The sequence below is a fragment of the Corvus cornix genome, chromosome 10, assembly GCF_000738735.6.
Source record: "Corvus cornix cornix isolate S_Up_H32 chromosome 10, ASM73873v5, whole genome shotgun sequence".
In the NCBI taxonomy this organism is placed as follows: Eukaryota; Metazoa; Chordata; class Aves; order Passeriformes; family Corvidae; genus Corvus; species Corvus cornix.
In genome coordinates, this window is record NC_046340.1 from 18,800,581 (window position 1) to 18,814,941 (window position 14,361).

A 14,361-nucleotide genomic window follows, 5' to 3' on the forward strand; every position below is an offset into this window, starting at 1 on the left:
CTAGAACCTTCCTGCTGCCGGGGCACACACGGGGCCACTCCCCCTCAGTGATTCCAGGGGATTTTTCACCATCTCCCTCTCACTTTACAGCAAAGGCAAAGCTGGGACAACACAACCCTACGCCTGCCTGCAAGGGAAGTATCAAACAATAAGAAACACTTTATTTTAACTTTACAACATATAAATAGACAAATCTGTGCTTTCCAATGGAGCTTTCCTTCCCCCTCCCATCCCCAGGGTCCTTGTGGCAGTGCCCCAGCTCCTGTGGACTCGGGGAGGAGAGCGGGGCCGAGCTGCAGAGGCCAGCCGGATCCACCCCGAAGGATCCATCCTGACGGATCCCTCCCGAAGGATCCCGGCCGTCATCTGCTCAGGTCCCGGCTGGCGCCGCGCCCGCACAGCATCCGCTCCTCTGCCGAGAGCCCGGCAAAGAAGGGGTGCAGGAGGGCTTCCGAGAACGTGATCCGCTGCGAGGGGTCGAACTCCAGCATCCTCCTCATCAGGTCAAAGAGCTGCGCGTGCTCCAGCGAGTCGTGCAGCATGTACGTCTGGAAGGGACACGGGGCCTCAGCTGGGGCCAGGGCTGCCTCCCATCCCAAATACAGCACACCCCCCTTTCCCTAATCTCCATCCTGCTTTAGCCAGACAGGGATCACCGCAGCTGAGAGCTTGGGGCTCCCTACCAACCAGTTAGCACGGAAATTCCCATCCCTCAGCCCCACAGCCCGATCCAAGAAGGGGGCAGCACCTACCCGCAGGGGCTTGCAGTTCTCCTGGACGTATCGCCCGTCGGACGTGTTCTCATCCCACACCAGGTTGCCATTGTGGAAGTATTTTTGCTTCCTGCACAGGGAAGGTGGGGATCAGGCAGGATCTCTCCCTCCCTTGCAGGTGAGGGCAGAGGATTGGTGTTCTGAGCCACAGCCAGGGGCCTAGGCTGAGCTCAGGACCAGGCTCTTACCGAGTTTTGTGGACCATGTGAGATGGAAGCGGCCCCAGGATTTTTTCCATCATGACAAGATGCTCACGGTTCTCATGGGTCTGCAGAGGAACAGAGCAGTGCTGGGTTAGTCAGAGCTTGGGGAGCTGGTGCCAAAAGGTTTGGCAGCCCTGCAGGGACAGGGGAGAAAGCATTCCACTCCTCATCTCTTGCTTTTCCCTTTCTTCAGAGAGTAGAAATAACCTGAACCTAGAAGTGAGCTGAAGCCTATCCTTCCAGCAAGGCACTCCTCAAACCAGCCTTTTTCCAGGGCTCATTTTCACACTCAGCTTCTGATTTTTAGTGCCTCATGTGTGTTTCCCTCCCCCTCACCTCATTCTGAGCTCTTTTGGACATTAAGGTTCTCAGGGAACAAGAATCCTACCTGGAAGAGCGTGAAGCCACGGTAATACTCGAACAGAATGCAGCCAGTGCTCCAGACATCACATGGCTGTGCCCAGCCCAGCTCTGCAAAGAAAATCAAATTAACTCTGTGTCCCAACAAACCCCACCACGTCTCTCCTTGTCGAAACCACAGGGATTCCACTCAGAGCTAGAAATTCTCCCTCCAAGAGCTGGAGCGCTCCCAGGCTGGTTGTCCTCCAGCCAGCATCATCCTGGGCCAGCTGCTCCCCTGTGCCCCGCCCTGAGACTCCCCAAAACGTGCAGTTCTCACCCAGAATCACTTCTGGGGGACGGTAGTGCCGGGTGGCCACGATGGTGGTGTGGTGCTCGTGGTCGAAGGTGGCGCTGCCGAAGTCGGCCACGCGGATGCTCGTGTTCCGGATGGATTTCTCCTCGCAGCTCTGCAGGCAAAGCACAGGGCAGGGGCAGGTGTGAGAGGTGCCCCAGTGCTGCCGTGGCTGCAGCTCCTCACAGGGACCACACTGTGGAGTACTGAGCTCTCGACACCCCAGAGCAGCGTGCTGGAAAAGCCCCAAACACTGCAGGCAGCCTTAAGGCTCTTAGGAGGCCTGGCAGGAGGAAGAGGCCTGAGTTCCAGTTTGTCCCGCTACCCAGAGCGGGGAAGATGCAATTCCTGCAGGGAGGGGAAGGCAGGCCATTCCTGACGCAGCTGCTGCTCCCTGGGACAAACCCACCTTGTTCTCGTTGTACAGGGTGTCAAAATCCGAGTTGACAAACAGGATGTTCTCTGGCTTGAGGTCGGTGTGAGTCAGCTGGTTGTCGTGTAGAACTGCACAGAGGGAAGAGGACAGAGAAATAAACCTCTCCAAGAACCAGAGAGAAGCACCCCACAGCTTTGCGAAGCGCAGTGCCAAGGCAGCTCCTCCCCAGCTCCCTGGAAGCCCGTTCTGGGTCACTCACATCTCAGGGCGTGGCAGAGCTGGTAGGCCATGTGCCGGATCTGCGGGAGGGGGTACGGCTGGAAGTTGTTCTCCTTCAGGAACTCGAACGTGTTCTTGCCCAGAAGCTCGAAGGCAATGCACATGTGGCCGTGGAAGTTGAACCAGTCCGACATCAGGACGCACAGGCTGGGCAGGGAGAGAGGCAGGGGTTAACCACCCTCCAGGGATCCCGGGACAGCCACTGGCCCTGCTCCTGGCCAGTTCAGGAGTGGCTGGTGAGCAGAGCTCCGAGCCAGCTGACTCAGGAACACGGGGAGACACTTCCTGCTTTGCTCAGCCACCTTCAGAGAGAGCCCCCCAGTTCCTGAGGGACAAGGCAGCAGAGCAATGGGACCACTTCCCCTCAGCACAGGAGGCACATCCTCAGCCCTGTGTTGCTTTGTGGTACTGGGAACTTACAACTTGTTCTCCTTGTCCTTCTCTTTGATTTTTTTCAGGACGTTGATTTCCAGCCTGGCAGCCTCTCGGTATTTCCCAACGTTCTTGATGATTTTCAGTGCCACCTGTGATTTGCCTCTGTAAGGGAGGAGACACAAGGACAGAGTCAGACACAAAACCCGTGCTCAGCCCACAGGGAGAGGCACATCCCATTACTCCAGGCACGTTGTTCTCATGCATCCTTTGCCCTAACGAAGCTCTGCTGGCCATTGATGCTGCTCGGGCGGTGGCCAATGGGAAGTGGAGGGTTACTGCTGGGTAACACTCCCACTCCTGCCACAGCAGTCCCTCACCCAGCTCTCTGTGACTCCAGCAGCCACCTGCCCTCTCCAACCGTGCCAGCGATTCCCAAGGAGGCAGGAGAGCCCCGCGGCTCCTGCAGCAAACTGACCCCAGGGCTCGGAGCCAGACGAGAGGTCAGGAGGGCACCGGGATCAAATGGAACCACGGGGGAGGTCACAGGAGAGAATGGAGGAGTGCCCTGGCAGATTAGGAGGTCACAGGGCCCACCCCTCAGCGGGAGCTCACTGCAGCACAACCTTCCACGGCTGGGGCAGGGAGGCTCAGGCTGGAGATCAGGGAAAAGCTCTTCTCCAGAGGGCGCTGGGCACTGCCCAGGCTCCCCAGGGAATGGGCATGGCCCCGAGGCTGCCAGAGCTCCAGGAGCGTTTGGACAGCACTGCCAGGGGTGCCCAGGGTGGGGCTGTTGGGGTGTCACACAGGGCCAGCAGCTGGACTTGGATGATTCGTGTGGGTCCCTCCCAACTTGGGATATTCCATGATTCTACTCTCCGAGCACCTGCTTCCCTTAACACATCAGCCTGTAAATTTTGGAGGGGGCTGAGGTTTGGCCCCCTCCCCTTGCTCTGAGGAATGCAGTGACACGTGGAAGGTGACAAGTTTGGTCCCGTGGAGCCCAGGTGGAACTGGGCTCGTGAGCAGCTGGGCTTGATGCTCGAGGGCCAAGAGGTGCGGGAAAGGTGCCCACCTGGCATGGTCCACACACTCCACCACTTTTCCAAAAGTGCCTTCGCCAAGGCTGCCGACGATTTCATCTAGGAGAGAAAACAGCAGCAGGTGTGAACCCGGGGGGCTCGGCCAGAGCTGGGCTCCTGCAACTCCACAGCAATAAAACATCAAAGCAAACAAAAGAATTGTCTCTCACTGCTACACTCTTTAAAACTCAAGTGTCTAAGCTCTGCCTCAGGCAAGTTACTGGTCAGTAAATAAAACACTAGAGACCCCTCCAGTACAGGACGAGAGATCTGGGCTAACCCGGGGGTAAAAGTAGAGGTAAAGTTTTACGAAAGGTGGCTGTACATCGCTCTTGAAGCCAATCGCCGATCCTGCACACCAGGTGACCTTCCTTGTCATCTTCCACGCTCCTGCTGCGCTTACTGCTCTGTTGGCTTCTCTGCACACACCGCCCCCCGGGACGGCAATCAGAGCGGTCATTCAAAGGTGGAGGACGACGGGGCGCCGGTGGGTGGATTTTCCAGATCCCAGCATTTCATAAGGCACACAGCATATATAACGATAGGGATATTGCAAGGGACACGTCAAGACACAAACTAACTTCAAAACAGAAAAGTCATCAACAGCTACAGGTATGGCAAGAAAACTTCTCTCATTAGCTACGGCCTCTGGCGCCGCTGCCGCCGCTCGGGCAGGAAGGGCCCCCCTCTTCCAGGATGGCAAGAGACAGCGGGAAGGTGGCTCGGCGTGGCACCGCCGGTCCCCACAGAGGTGCTGCCAGAGGCACGGGACAAGGAGGCCTTGGCCAGCTGAAGGTCACTTCTCCGCTGGCAAGCGTGGCGAGCGCTCGCTTTGGACAGGCTGCCCAGTAGAAGCCACAGTAGCAGTTTTCCCTCTGCGCATCCTGCTCTTTGCGCCTCGGCAAAAGCAGCTCCAGCTCCCCAGAGCTGTGTCCTGCCCTGGCTGTGACCCAGCCCTTCCCCTCCTGACAGAAGCAGCTGCCACGCTGATCCTAAATCCACGTGCCCGGCTGGCTGCTCACAGACCCGCTGGGGCACATCGGCCTTGGGGGCCTTGTTAAGGTTCCCCAGGGAACGCTTCAGGCAAGGTCTGAGGTGGCGTTCACCCCCTGCTACTGGCAAGCTTCTACTGGAAAACCAGCCCAATATTCCTGCAAGGAGCCGGGGTCCACAAAGCCAGCTGCCCTAATTCTTCACCTGGTTCTAGTCTGCTTTAAAAATAGTTACAATCCCTGCAGCTGAAGGAATTCACGGAAACCTTGACATTTCCATGCCTGAGCTTCTAGCAGGCTTCTCTTCTGTGCCCCTCTTCCCCCCCAGCTGGTCCAAAATAATGAGCTAAGATCAAAACTCCCCAAAAAGTCAGCTGCTACAGAGGAGGAGGTGGAAGGAGAGCTGGGACAGCTGTGAGGTGTCAGAGGACTGAGCTCCTGGCAGCCCAGACCCGCTCAGCGTCCCCACCGCACACCCCCCGCGCCGCAGCGCTTCCGTCACAGCCCTGGCTCCCTCAACACCGGAATTCCAAAGTCAGCTGGAAAGGAACCAGGAGGAGGAGCTCAGGGGTTCCCAGCCGTGCAGGTTATCCAGCTGCCGGGATCAGAGCCGCTCCTTCAGTTGTGGTAACATTTCAGGTGGGAGGGGAGTGTTCCTCACAGGAGGGAAGTGCTGAAGTGCTGTCTGACACCTCACACCACTTCCAGGGTATTCCTGGGACCAGCCCCCCCACCCAGCTCCAAATATTCCCGGTTAATCCTTGGAAGGAATGCTACGTCGTAACAACACGCTTGTGAAGTTTGCAAGAAGCTGAAATGCAAGCGGGGAACAGGGAGAGAGGACACACGTGTGCCCTTGGAAGGTGGGACTCTCTCTGACAACTAAAACAACTCCGGAGCCCCGGGCTGATGGATCCCACCTGGAAGGGGATCCAGGCACGAAGCCAAACCGAGGAATGCTGCACACCAAACCCCCCCAGAAGCAGCAGCAGCAGCCGTAGGCAGAAGCAAATCCCTGGCTGTGGATAAAGGCAAGCTGTACGGATCCCTGGGAGCAGGGCTGGCCCTCGGCCAGGGCTCTCCCTCGTCAGCCGTCATGTGAGTGCCACTGGAAGCTCTCCCTGATCCCTTCCCCGGCCCTAAAGAACACGGCTTAGTTCCCTCACGCATTAAGGCTACAGGGGCTGGCCCAGTAAAACCCAATGGCTACGAACGCTCCCCGCTGACCACGACACAGATTCGGGACTTTACATTCCACAAACACAGAAACGGGGTTCGAGGTACTCACCCAGAGCGCTCGGAGCTGGAAGGAGGCAAGAACAGTTAAACCCTGAGCTCGCTGTGGATGCTACTCACCGAGGAGGCACTGCTACAAGACCTGCTCCTGCGTCTCCGGCAGTGGTGCTGGTATCTCTTGGGCCGGTGCTGCTCCCTGCCCCTGGAGCGCCGCCAGTTCCGCGGGCGTGCCGGGTAATATTCCTCCCCGAAAGACGGGCTGCGCTCCTCGAACCTGTAGGCATCGCTGTCCCGCCGGCATCTGCGGTGGTAAGGCATCCTCTCATGGCTGCAGCACACAGAACAGCGCCCTTAGCAGCCCGGCAGCGCCGCTGAACCGCACCGTGCTCAGCTCAAAGGGACTCGGGAACCACCAAGGCCCAACTCCCGCGTGGGGCACCCCAACGATCCCACTCTGCGCCTGGGAGCCTGTTCAGTGCCTGATTCACCCTCTGGAGAAAAGCACCTTTTCCTAAGATCCGACCGAAACCTCCCTGACGCAGCTCCCTGCTGTCCCCTCGTGTCCCGTCGCTGATCACCACAGAGAAACCCTCCTGCTCCCACCCGCTGTGGCAAGAGCTTCAAACCTTTCTGCACCTCAAACTCTGACCACGAAGGAGAAGTTTTTGAGAGGAAATAGTGTGGCACTCCCACATTCTAAGGAGCTGAGGGAAAAACACCCTCTGAGAGCTCCCGCTGGGCTGTGTGCCTCGTTGTGCACTGCCATCCCTGGCAGTGCCCAAGGCCAGGTTGGACGGGGCTTGGAACAACCTGGGACAATGGAAGATGTCCCTGCCCACAGCAGGGGGTGGCACTGGGAGAGCTTTAAGGTCCTTTCCACCCCCTCAACGCTCTATGATTCCACGTCACCTGAGCCAATGGTGCCACCACACACAGGTGTTTGTCATCGTCCCTCCCCCTCGGGAAGATGTCTCATTAGCTCTTAAACAAACGAGAAGCAGCAGCAGGGCTCTGGTTGTCACCCCAGGGGACACTGGAGGTCCCAAAGCCCCAAGCCCTTGGTGTGCACACACACAGCAGCTCCATGGATCCTCAGCAAGAGCCAGAAGGAAAACCTGTAACCGAGCTCCTGCCCCTCGAGCAACAACCTCCCAGGACATCAGGAAAACTTTAGGCCAAACTCTGCACCAGGAAGGGCCAGGGGACCTGAGACCAAGCTCAGCTGTGTTGCTATTTACACACAGGTGTCACACACAAGGTTTTGGGTACGGTGTGGGCACATCGATGATGAGAGCAGCTCTCCCTGCCCCAAAACACCAACCAGATTTCCTGGGAGTCTTGCTTCACACCCTGCTGAGAAAGGAGCTGTGTTTTAGGTAGCAGATGTTGCAATAAAAGCAGCGCTCCAGGCCAGGTTGATGCTGTCACCCAGCCAAGACCTTCAGCCTGGAAAGGGGAATTGCTGCTGTTCGCACCCCTCGGCCCTGTCAACAACAGCTCCGCTGCTGGCAGCTCAATGGGGCGCCCGGGGGGCTCATCCCAGAGTGGGTCAGAATTCCAAACCGTGCCAGGGCAGCTGTGGCTCTTGGTCGCTGCTGAAGTACCCAAAACACAACCCCACGGCTCTGTCCAGCATCGATCCAGACACACCTCGGTGCAGCTCTGCTGGGTGCTTTGGACGGACACAGGAAGCAGAAATAATGAGCTGAAGGACTCAAGTGCTCAGGTCTCCTCAAAGAGGCTGAGACTAAAGGGACAAGACTGTTTTCACCCAACAAAAGCCTGGTTTTGCCCAAATCTGTCCCAAACTACCCATCAGATGAAAAAAAAATGGAAAAGCCTGTTGCGTGCGCCAGCTCTATTTCACAATCCACCTCCTTCAAGTAAACAAAAGCCAGGCTGGGGAGAGAAATTAATCCGGAGAGCATTTCAGGAATTTAAAGATGAGCTCAGCTCCTGCCTGGCTGCACCTGCCCAGTCCAACCAGTGGAACCACACCAGCGCCAGCACCACCACCAGCCCACTGCGGCCACACGGCTCCGGCCTCTGTTCCAGAACCCTCCTCTTATCAGAGGCCTTATCCCGCTTCCAGCACCTAATTGTCCCTGTGGAAACGCTAAACAAAGAGAGGATCAAAGGTAAAATCCTGAACCGAAGCAGGAAGGATCAGTCAGTGGTCGGATCGTTTAGCTGGGGTCCTTTCTGAGGTGAAGAAGCAGTGCTGTTGCTTTAAATCTGATTTTAATCCTGTCAGAGAGAAGCGGGTTGTCAGGAAAGACTTTAATGCCTCCACAGCATGGAAACGTGATTCCAGGGCAGGCTGCTCCCTCGTTAATATGAAAGCCGTGCCTTTGGGAAGAACTTTAGCGTGGCAGGGAACACACACACACACACACACACACAAGTAAGCCCTTTGCTTCCATCCCCGGGATTTACAGCTTTTCTGCTGATCTGCGCCAGCTGGGGAAGGCCCGCGGGCTCGGCCCGGGGGTTCAGGGGCTGATCACCCTGCCCGCAGCGCTCCCACCTCCTGGATCGCGATCGCCGGGAGAGGTCCCTGCGGGGCGGGTACCGCAGCCTGCCCTCGTACTCCCTGCTCCGCGACCGCCGCCGCTTCCACCGGTGCCCCAGCTCGCCGTCCTGCTCCGGCGACCGGAACCTCCTGCAGTGATGCATCTGCGGGCACAAAGAGCACCCCGGCGCTCAGAGCGGAGCCCCCGGAGCGCGGGGCCCCCGCCGCGGCCAGGCCGGCCCGCGGCTCCCGGGGCTTGCGGGGCCGCTGCCCGCGGGCCCGCCCGGGCCGGGCCGTTCGGCGCCCGCCGCCCCTCGCGTCCCCGCCCCGCTCCCTCGGCTGTCCCCGCCCCGCTCCCTCGGCTGTCCCGTCCCCGCCCCGCTCCCTCGGCTGTCCCCGCCGCTCTCACCGCCGCCCCTGCGGCCGCGCTCGGCGGGTGCGGCCCGGCCCGGCCTGGCCCGGCCCCTGCGGCCCCGCAGCGCCGCCGCTTCCGCTTCCCGCACGGGGTTAAACCCGCCCCGGAGGGACGGGCCGGGGTTAAACCCGCCCCGGCGGCACGGGCCGGGGTGGGGCCGGGGTTAAACCCGCCCCGGAGGGACGGCACTGAGGTTAAACCGGGACTGGGAGGAGCAGGAGGGGCCGTAATGCACGGCCTGCGTCACCCCGTCCTTCCTCACCGCCACCATCCTCACCCTCAGCACGGCCTCCTCTCCTGCTCCGGCTCACCGTGCTCGTCAGGGCCATCCTCGCCACAGCCTTCCTCTCCACGGCCATCCTCACCTTCCTCGCCACGGTCTTCCTCCTCGCAAGTCTGCCTCACCGCTGCCTTCCTCTCCATGACCTTCCTCACCAGAGTCTGCCTTCACCATGGCAAGCTTCTCCCTCAGCATGGTCTTCTTCCCTTCTTCATCTGCCTCACCGTGGTCTGCCTTGCCGTGGTCATCCTCACCACGATGACCCTTCACCGTGATGACCCCCACAGTGACAACCCTCACCACGGCCTTCCTCCCCGTGGTGACCCTCCCATGGCCTTCGTCATGGTGGCCCATGGACAGGAGAGAGAGCTCCACACACGTGATCATTCCCAACCCCTTTATTTATTTATCAACTACTCATCAGGGCCAGCAATCAATTAAAAAAGCTGATGGACACCTTTATCACCAGATGATATTGGCATGTCCTTGGTGTCCTCAGGTGTGTCCCAGCCCGGGGGGTGGCGATGGTGGGGTGGGAGGGGCAGGAGATGCCACCACCGTGGTGGCCACAGGGATCCCAGCTGGGTGATTTTCCCTCCCGGCTCCTCCACAGCCAAGATTCCGGGTGCAGCCTCTGAGCCGGGGGCAGTGGATGGAGCAGACACAGCTCCTCTTCTCTCCCCCGAGGCTGAGGCCACCTCAGACGGGCTCGGTCCCCTCCGGAGCCGTTCAGGATGGGCTTGTGCCGGCCACCACTGATCTCCAGCCCTGGAGATGGAGCCCAGACTTCTCCCCCGACGGTGTGTGGGTGACACCTCCCCTCTCCACAGCTCGGACACCCCCTTGGCTCACTGGCCCGAGTCCTGGGCAAGCCCTGCCCGCGGGCTGTGGCCGGATCAGGGTCCGGGCGCGCCGGGCAGGATGCGGTGCCAGCGCTCCGACTCCAGCGGTGCCTGGGTGCACATGTCCCTCCAGTGCAGCATCCCGGTGCCAGGGGCACCTGGCCCCACCTGGACACGGCCCAGCGTGGAGCCGCGGCTGTGGAGCCGAGCCTGGGGCAGGACAGGGCACGGGGACACGGCTGGTGGCCTTCCCTTATCCCGAGAGCAGCCATCCCACCCCAGAAACCTCGCAGGGATGGCAGGAATCAGCTCCTGCGGGGGCTGAGCCCGCCAGGGGCAGGAGCACAGGTGAGCCAGGCCACCTCCTCAGCCACGGTCACCTCCTCAGCCACGGTCACCTCACCTGCATGACAATGAACTCCAAGGCCAGCTCGTGCTGCTGGATGTCCCCCGCAGGGACGCTGAAGAGGAAGGGCGAGTTCCACACGGGGTTGTAGCCGCTGCTGGACTTGCTCTCCTTGGTGTCGATGATGTGGCCGTCGTGGTAGAGGTGGATGATGACGTAGTGGCCTGGAAATGGACACAGAGCCCTGGAGAGAGGAAGCTGCTCTGGCCATCCCCAGGGAGGGAGGCCGGGGGGCAGGAGTGGTGCCTGGGGGGCTGCAGGACCCCCACGGGGCTCTGTGGAGCTGTGGGGAGAGCACGGAGCTCCTGGGCTTTCACCCACCCCTCCCTTCTTGAGAGCAGGGACCTCCAAAGCCCTCAGCTCACATCCCTGCCCACATCCCAGAGAGCAGGGAGAGCCAGAGGTGACAGCAGCCAGCAGGACAGGAGGCTGCATGCTGATTTTTGACCATAAATAAATGTATTTCAAGCACTTTGGGGCCATGGTGGAGATAGCTAGATCCGAATTACACTCCCTGTGCTCGTTTTCATACCGTCAAAGGATCACAGAGCAGTTTGGTTTGGAAGGGACCTCAAAGATCATCTCATTCCAGCCCTCTCCCATGCTTGGAGAGAGAAGTTTGAGAGGAATAAGAGAATCCGCCAAGCAAAAGGAGGGGAAGGTGTTCTCTGTGCCCACCTGGGCATGTCCTGTTCCCTGTGCCCTACCTGGAGCGCCCGGCATGCGGGAGAGCCGGCCCAGGGCCTCTGCCTTGCGGAGCAGCACCTTGATGCGCCCGGCCAGAGCCTGGTGCTGGAGCAGGAGGAGGAGCTGGCCCAGGGGTCTGGGAGGCGAGGAGGGGACGCTGCAGCTCAGCCCGTGGGCACTGCGGCACTGGAACGGGAGGGGCGAGCAGGAGATGCCGTGAAACCTCCTCCGACCTCACCCAGTCCTTCCACCTCCGACCTCACCCAGTCCTTCCAGCCCGGCGGTTCTCGTCCCCCAGCAGGGTCGGGGATGGGCAAAAATGAGCGAGGAAGGAGGGTTTGATGCCCACCATCAGTGCGGTGATGGTGCCAGAGCTCTGCTTTCGCCCCTTCCACCCCAGCACTCCCCGAGGATGAGCTGCGTAGCCCCAAATAAGGCACTGGCTGCCACATGCACACACACACCGGGGGTATCCTGGTGGTGCTTGAAGGCTCTGCCTCTGCCCGTGGAGTTCCAGGGCTCTCAGATCAAGCAGAACTCAGCCCAAACACTAAAACCGCTGCCGTGCTGACCTTGCTGAGCTTGGTTTTGGTGCTCGCCAGCTCCCAGGAGTAGCTGGAGGGGGCCCGGGGGTCCCAGGAGGCCTCGGCGCAGGGGAACAGGACCTCGCCCACGAAGGAATCCTGGAGGCTCCGTGACCTGGCGTAGACAGCAAAGCGCAGGGTGCAGCTGCCCAGCTCCTCCGGGCCGTACGGGCCGAACCGGCACCGGCGCGGCTCCCGGCGGGCGGGGCGGAGGCTCCGGCGGCGCACGGACACGCGCCGGGACAGCGGCGGCCGCGGCACCAGCGACACCTTGACGCGGGAGCCCTGGTGGCCCTGGGGCAGGTGCGACACGCCGAGGATGGTGACGGTGAGGGTGGCCTCGGGCAGGGAGTAGCACAGGTCGCAGTGGAGCCGGGGACGCTGCCGGCAGCGCGGTGGGGACCCCGGCACGGGGGGGACCAGCGGGCTCTGCTCGCCGCAGAGGAGTTTGGTGCTGGCGATGGTGCAGCGGCGCTGGCACAGCCCCGCCAGCTGCGGGAGGAAGGGGAGGGTGGGCAAGGATGCTCTGCCGTGGGGCGAGCCCCCGCGGGATGCCGGCGGTGCCGGGGAAGTCTCTTTGTCCCGGGCACCCGGCGCCTCTCCCGTCACCTCCTCGCGGAGCTGCTGGATGAGCACCGGCACCGTCGCCGCGGGCAGAGCCGGTCCCAGCTCCACTCGCTCCCGGCCGAGGAGGCGGCCCGGGCGCCGGCGGTGCCACCAGCACATGGCACAGCCCAGGAAGACGCCGAGGCAGAGGAGGGACAGCCCCGCGCCGAGGGACAGCTGCAGGTGCGCTGGGGAGAGAGGGAGAGATGGGCACCGTCAGCGGCCGGGTCTCGCCAGGGCTGCGCCAGCGCGGCTCTTCCTGGGGGCGGCAGCGACTGGGACGGGCAACACGCGGGTGCCCCTCTCCCCCGGGACCCGCTCCCCGCTCTCTGTGAGCTGGGACTGAGCTGGAACATCCCAAAGCCAGAAGTGGGGACAGGAGCCGGCGGGGCCGGCGCCGCGCTCGGGCAGCCTGGCACGGGGCCGGGGCTAAAACAAACCCGGCCTCACCCCGGGAGTGATAAGGACCGCGGAAAGCGGGGAGTTATCAGCGCCGCCGCCAGGCTGACGCAGCTCGGGCACGACCAGCCGGGCGCTGGTGGGGGCTCAGAGGGTGTGGAGGGGAGTGGGGGCACCTGCAAGGGGGGATTTGGGGTGTCCGGGCTGGATTCAAAGCGGCAGCGGCCCCTGAGGGGTGAGACAACCCACGCGCGGTCCCAAAAGAGGAGAACCTCCTCCCTGAGCTGTGCCCCTGTGGGTGATGACCTGGGCTTTGTCCCTCCCAGCAGGGATGCCCGCAGGGTTTGGGGCTCCCTGGAAAGACGGCATCCCTGCACGCTGGCATTTAGGGAGCAGGGAAGCAAATTCCTGGGCATCGGGACTGAAGCTCCTTTGGAATTTAGTTCCTGGGTTTCAGAGCTGGCACCTGTGTGGCTGTGCTGGCAAAAACCTCCCTGTGCCCAGAGCTGGCAGCTGGAGCGAGGGATTAAGGAGAATAGGGCCGGGACAAAGCTGTGCCAGAGCCTGAGCCGGGTCCCACGGTGGGATGGGGATGTCGGAAGGAGAAAAGCAGGCATTGTCTCAGCCCGCGGGGCCGGGCCTCCGTGCCCAGGTGCCTTAATCCGCGCTGGGCTCTCCCCAGCCCTTTGTTGTTTGTTCGGGAGCCAGGTCGTGGCTGGGATGAGCTGAATGGCGGCGTTTAGGGCGGGATGGAGGGAAGGGGCCGCGGTGGGAATTTGCCTGGGGGATTATATTCCAGCCCAAACAGCGCCTGCCGGTGCCCGCGGCCGTGCAGCCCTGGGAGAGCGAGCTGGGAGGGCCGGAGGAGCGTGTCCAGCCCGGGCGCACGGACCCACGGGGATCTGCAGGGCTGGAGGGTGGGAATGCGCACCGGACCCTTGGGATGCCCGCTTTGGGGTGCGGGGCGTGCAGGGAGCAGCTCCGCCAGGCAGGGGCTGCAGGGCTTGGGGAGAGCAGCACGGAGCCGCTCCTCGCCTGAGCCCAGGTGTGTGAGCACCCCCGGGGCCGGCGGACAGCCCTGTCCAGCTGCCGCTGGACAAAGCCCGCAGCGAACCCCGCGGGAGGTGGCACCGGACCCCACCTTACCTGCTCCGGGCATCGGGGGAGTCCTTGAGCCGCCTCAGCCGCGCTCCCGAGGGGAAAAGCCGGGGCTGGGAGAAGCCGAGGCCAGGAGGGGTGGGCAGGACGGGAGGAGAGGTGGGGGAGAGGCTGGGATAGGCTGGGACCGGAGCCCGGCTGAGCCCGGCTGCTGTCCCCGTGTGCGGAGCTCACCGGCAGCCGCGGGACGAGGGAAGGGCGGGCAGGAGGGGAGAGGTTCTGCTTCCACGGGGTGACTCCGGGGGCAGGATGAGGAAGGTCCGTGGGCTCCATCCGCTCCCCGGCCCACACTGGCGGGCCCCGGCCAAGGCAAATGCGGGCACGGGGCATCGGCAAGGCTGGTACGGCAGGGACGGGGAGCAGATCCCCTCCCGCCGCCGAACTGGTTCAATGACTGGAAAAACAGCGTCGGGCGCTGTGCAAACAGCGAGGCTGCGGGGAGGCATTAAATGTGCCTTTTGTGGG

At 61.8% G+C, this 14,361-nt stretch overlaps 2 protein-coding genes across 4 annotated transcripts; both read right to left on the bottom strand.

The window, feature by feature from the left end:
- Positions 1 to 130: 130 nt before the first annotated feature.
- Positions 131 to 8,981, bottom strand: CLK3 (CDC like kinase 3). 3 transcript variants are annotated; one of them, XM_039557482.1, is made up of 13 exons: positions 8,929 to 8,981; positions 8,535 to 8,683; positions 6,128 to 6,308; positions 4,105 to 4,198; positions 3,773 to 3,839; positions 2,746 to 2,862; positions 2,306 to 2,472; positions 2,080 to 2,174; positions 1,656 to 1,785; positions 1,365 to 1,447; positions 962 to 1,041; positions 753 to 843; positions 131 to 548 (listed from the first exon to the last, which is right to left on the bottom strand). In XM_039557482.1, exons 2-13 carry the CDS (start codon positions 8,681 to 8,683, stop codon positions 363 to 365), a joined length of 1,440 nt encoding a protein of 479 aa, XP_039413416.1. In that variant the 5' UTR covers positions 8,929 to 8,981; the 3' UTR covers positions 131 to 362. The 3 variants fall into 3 exon arrangements, with proteins under 3 accessions (XP_039413416.1, XP_039413415.1, XP_010410589.1); XM_039557481.1 differs by having other exon boundaries at positions 6,128 to 6,335; XM_010412287.4 differs by lacking the exons at positions 4,105 to 4,198; positions 8,535 to 8,683; positions 8,929 to 8,981 and having other exon boundaries at positions 6,128 to 6,211.
- A 622-nt stretch (positions 8,982 to 9,603) lies between these two features.
- LOC109146342 (synaptotagmin-5-like) lies at positions 9,604 to 14,226 on the bottom strand. Its single transcript, XM_039557811.1, has 7 exons — positions 14,071 to 14,226; positions 13,885 to 13,949; positions 12,780 to 12,874; positions 11,722 to 12,527; positions 11,170 to 11,335; positions 10,460 to 10,626; positions 9,604 to 10,266 (listed from the first exon to the last, which is right to left on the bottom strand). Exons 1-7 carry the CDS (start codon positions 14,224 to 14,226, stop codon positions 10,111 to 10,113), a joined length of 1,611 nt encoding a protein of 536 aa, XP_039413745.1. The 3' UTR covers positions 9,604 to 10,110.
- Between the last annotated feature and the right edge of the window lie 135 nt (positions 14,227 to 14,361).

What these genes read in the sequence shown, in the direction of transcription:
- CLK3 (XM_039557481.1), bottom strand. Translation starts at nt 8,683, where the DNA reads ATGCATCACTGCAGGAGGTTCCGGTCGCCGGAGCAGGACGGCGAGCTG. An exon ending in CGATTGGCTTCAAGAGCGAT is followed by an intron (nt 3,840 to 4,104) that starts GTACAGCCACCT and finishes TTTCTCTCCTAG; the next exon opens with ATGAAATCGTCGGCAGCCTT. An exon ending in CACATGGTCCACAAAACTCG is followed by an intron (nt 844 to 961) that starts GTAAGAGCCTGG and finishes TTCCCTGTGCAG; the next exon opens with GAAGCAAAAATACTTCCACA.
- LOC109146342 (XM_039557811.1), bottom strand. Translation starts at nt 14,226, where the DNA reads ATGCCCCGTGCCCGCATTTGCCTTGGCCGGGGCCCGCCAGTGTGGGCC. An exon ending in CCAAAACCAAGCTCAGCAAG is followed by an intron (nt 11,336 to 11,721) that starts GTCAGCACGGCA and finishes CTCCCGTTCCAG; the next exon opens with TGCCGCAGTGCCCACGGGCT. An exon ending in CCGCATGCCGGGCGCTCCAG is followed by an intron (nt 10,627 to 11,169) that starts GTAGGGCACAGG and finishes GTCCATTTCCAG; the next exon opens with GCCACTACGTCATCATCCAC.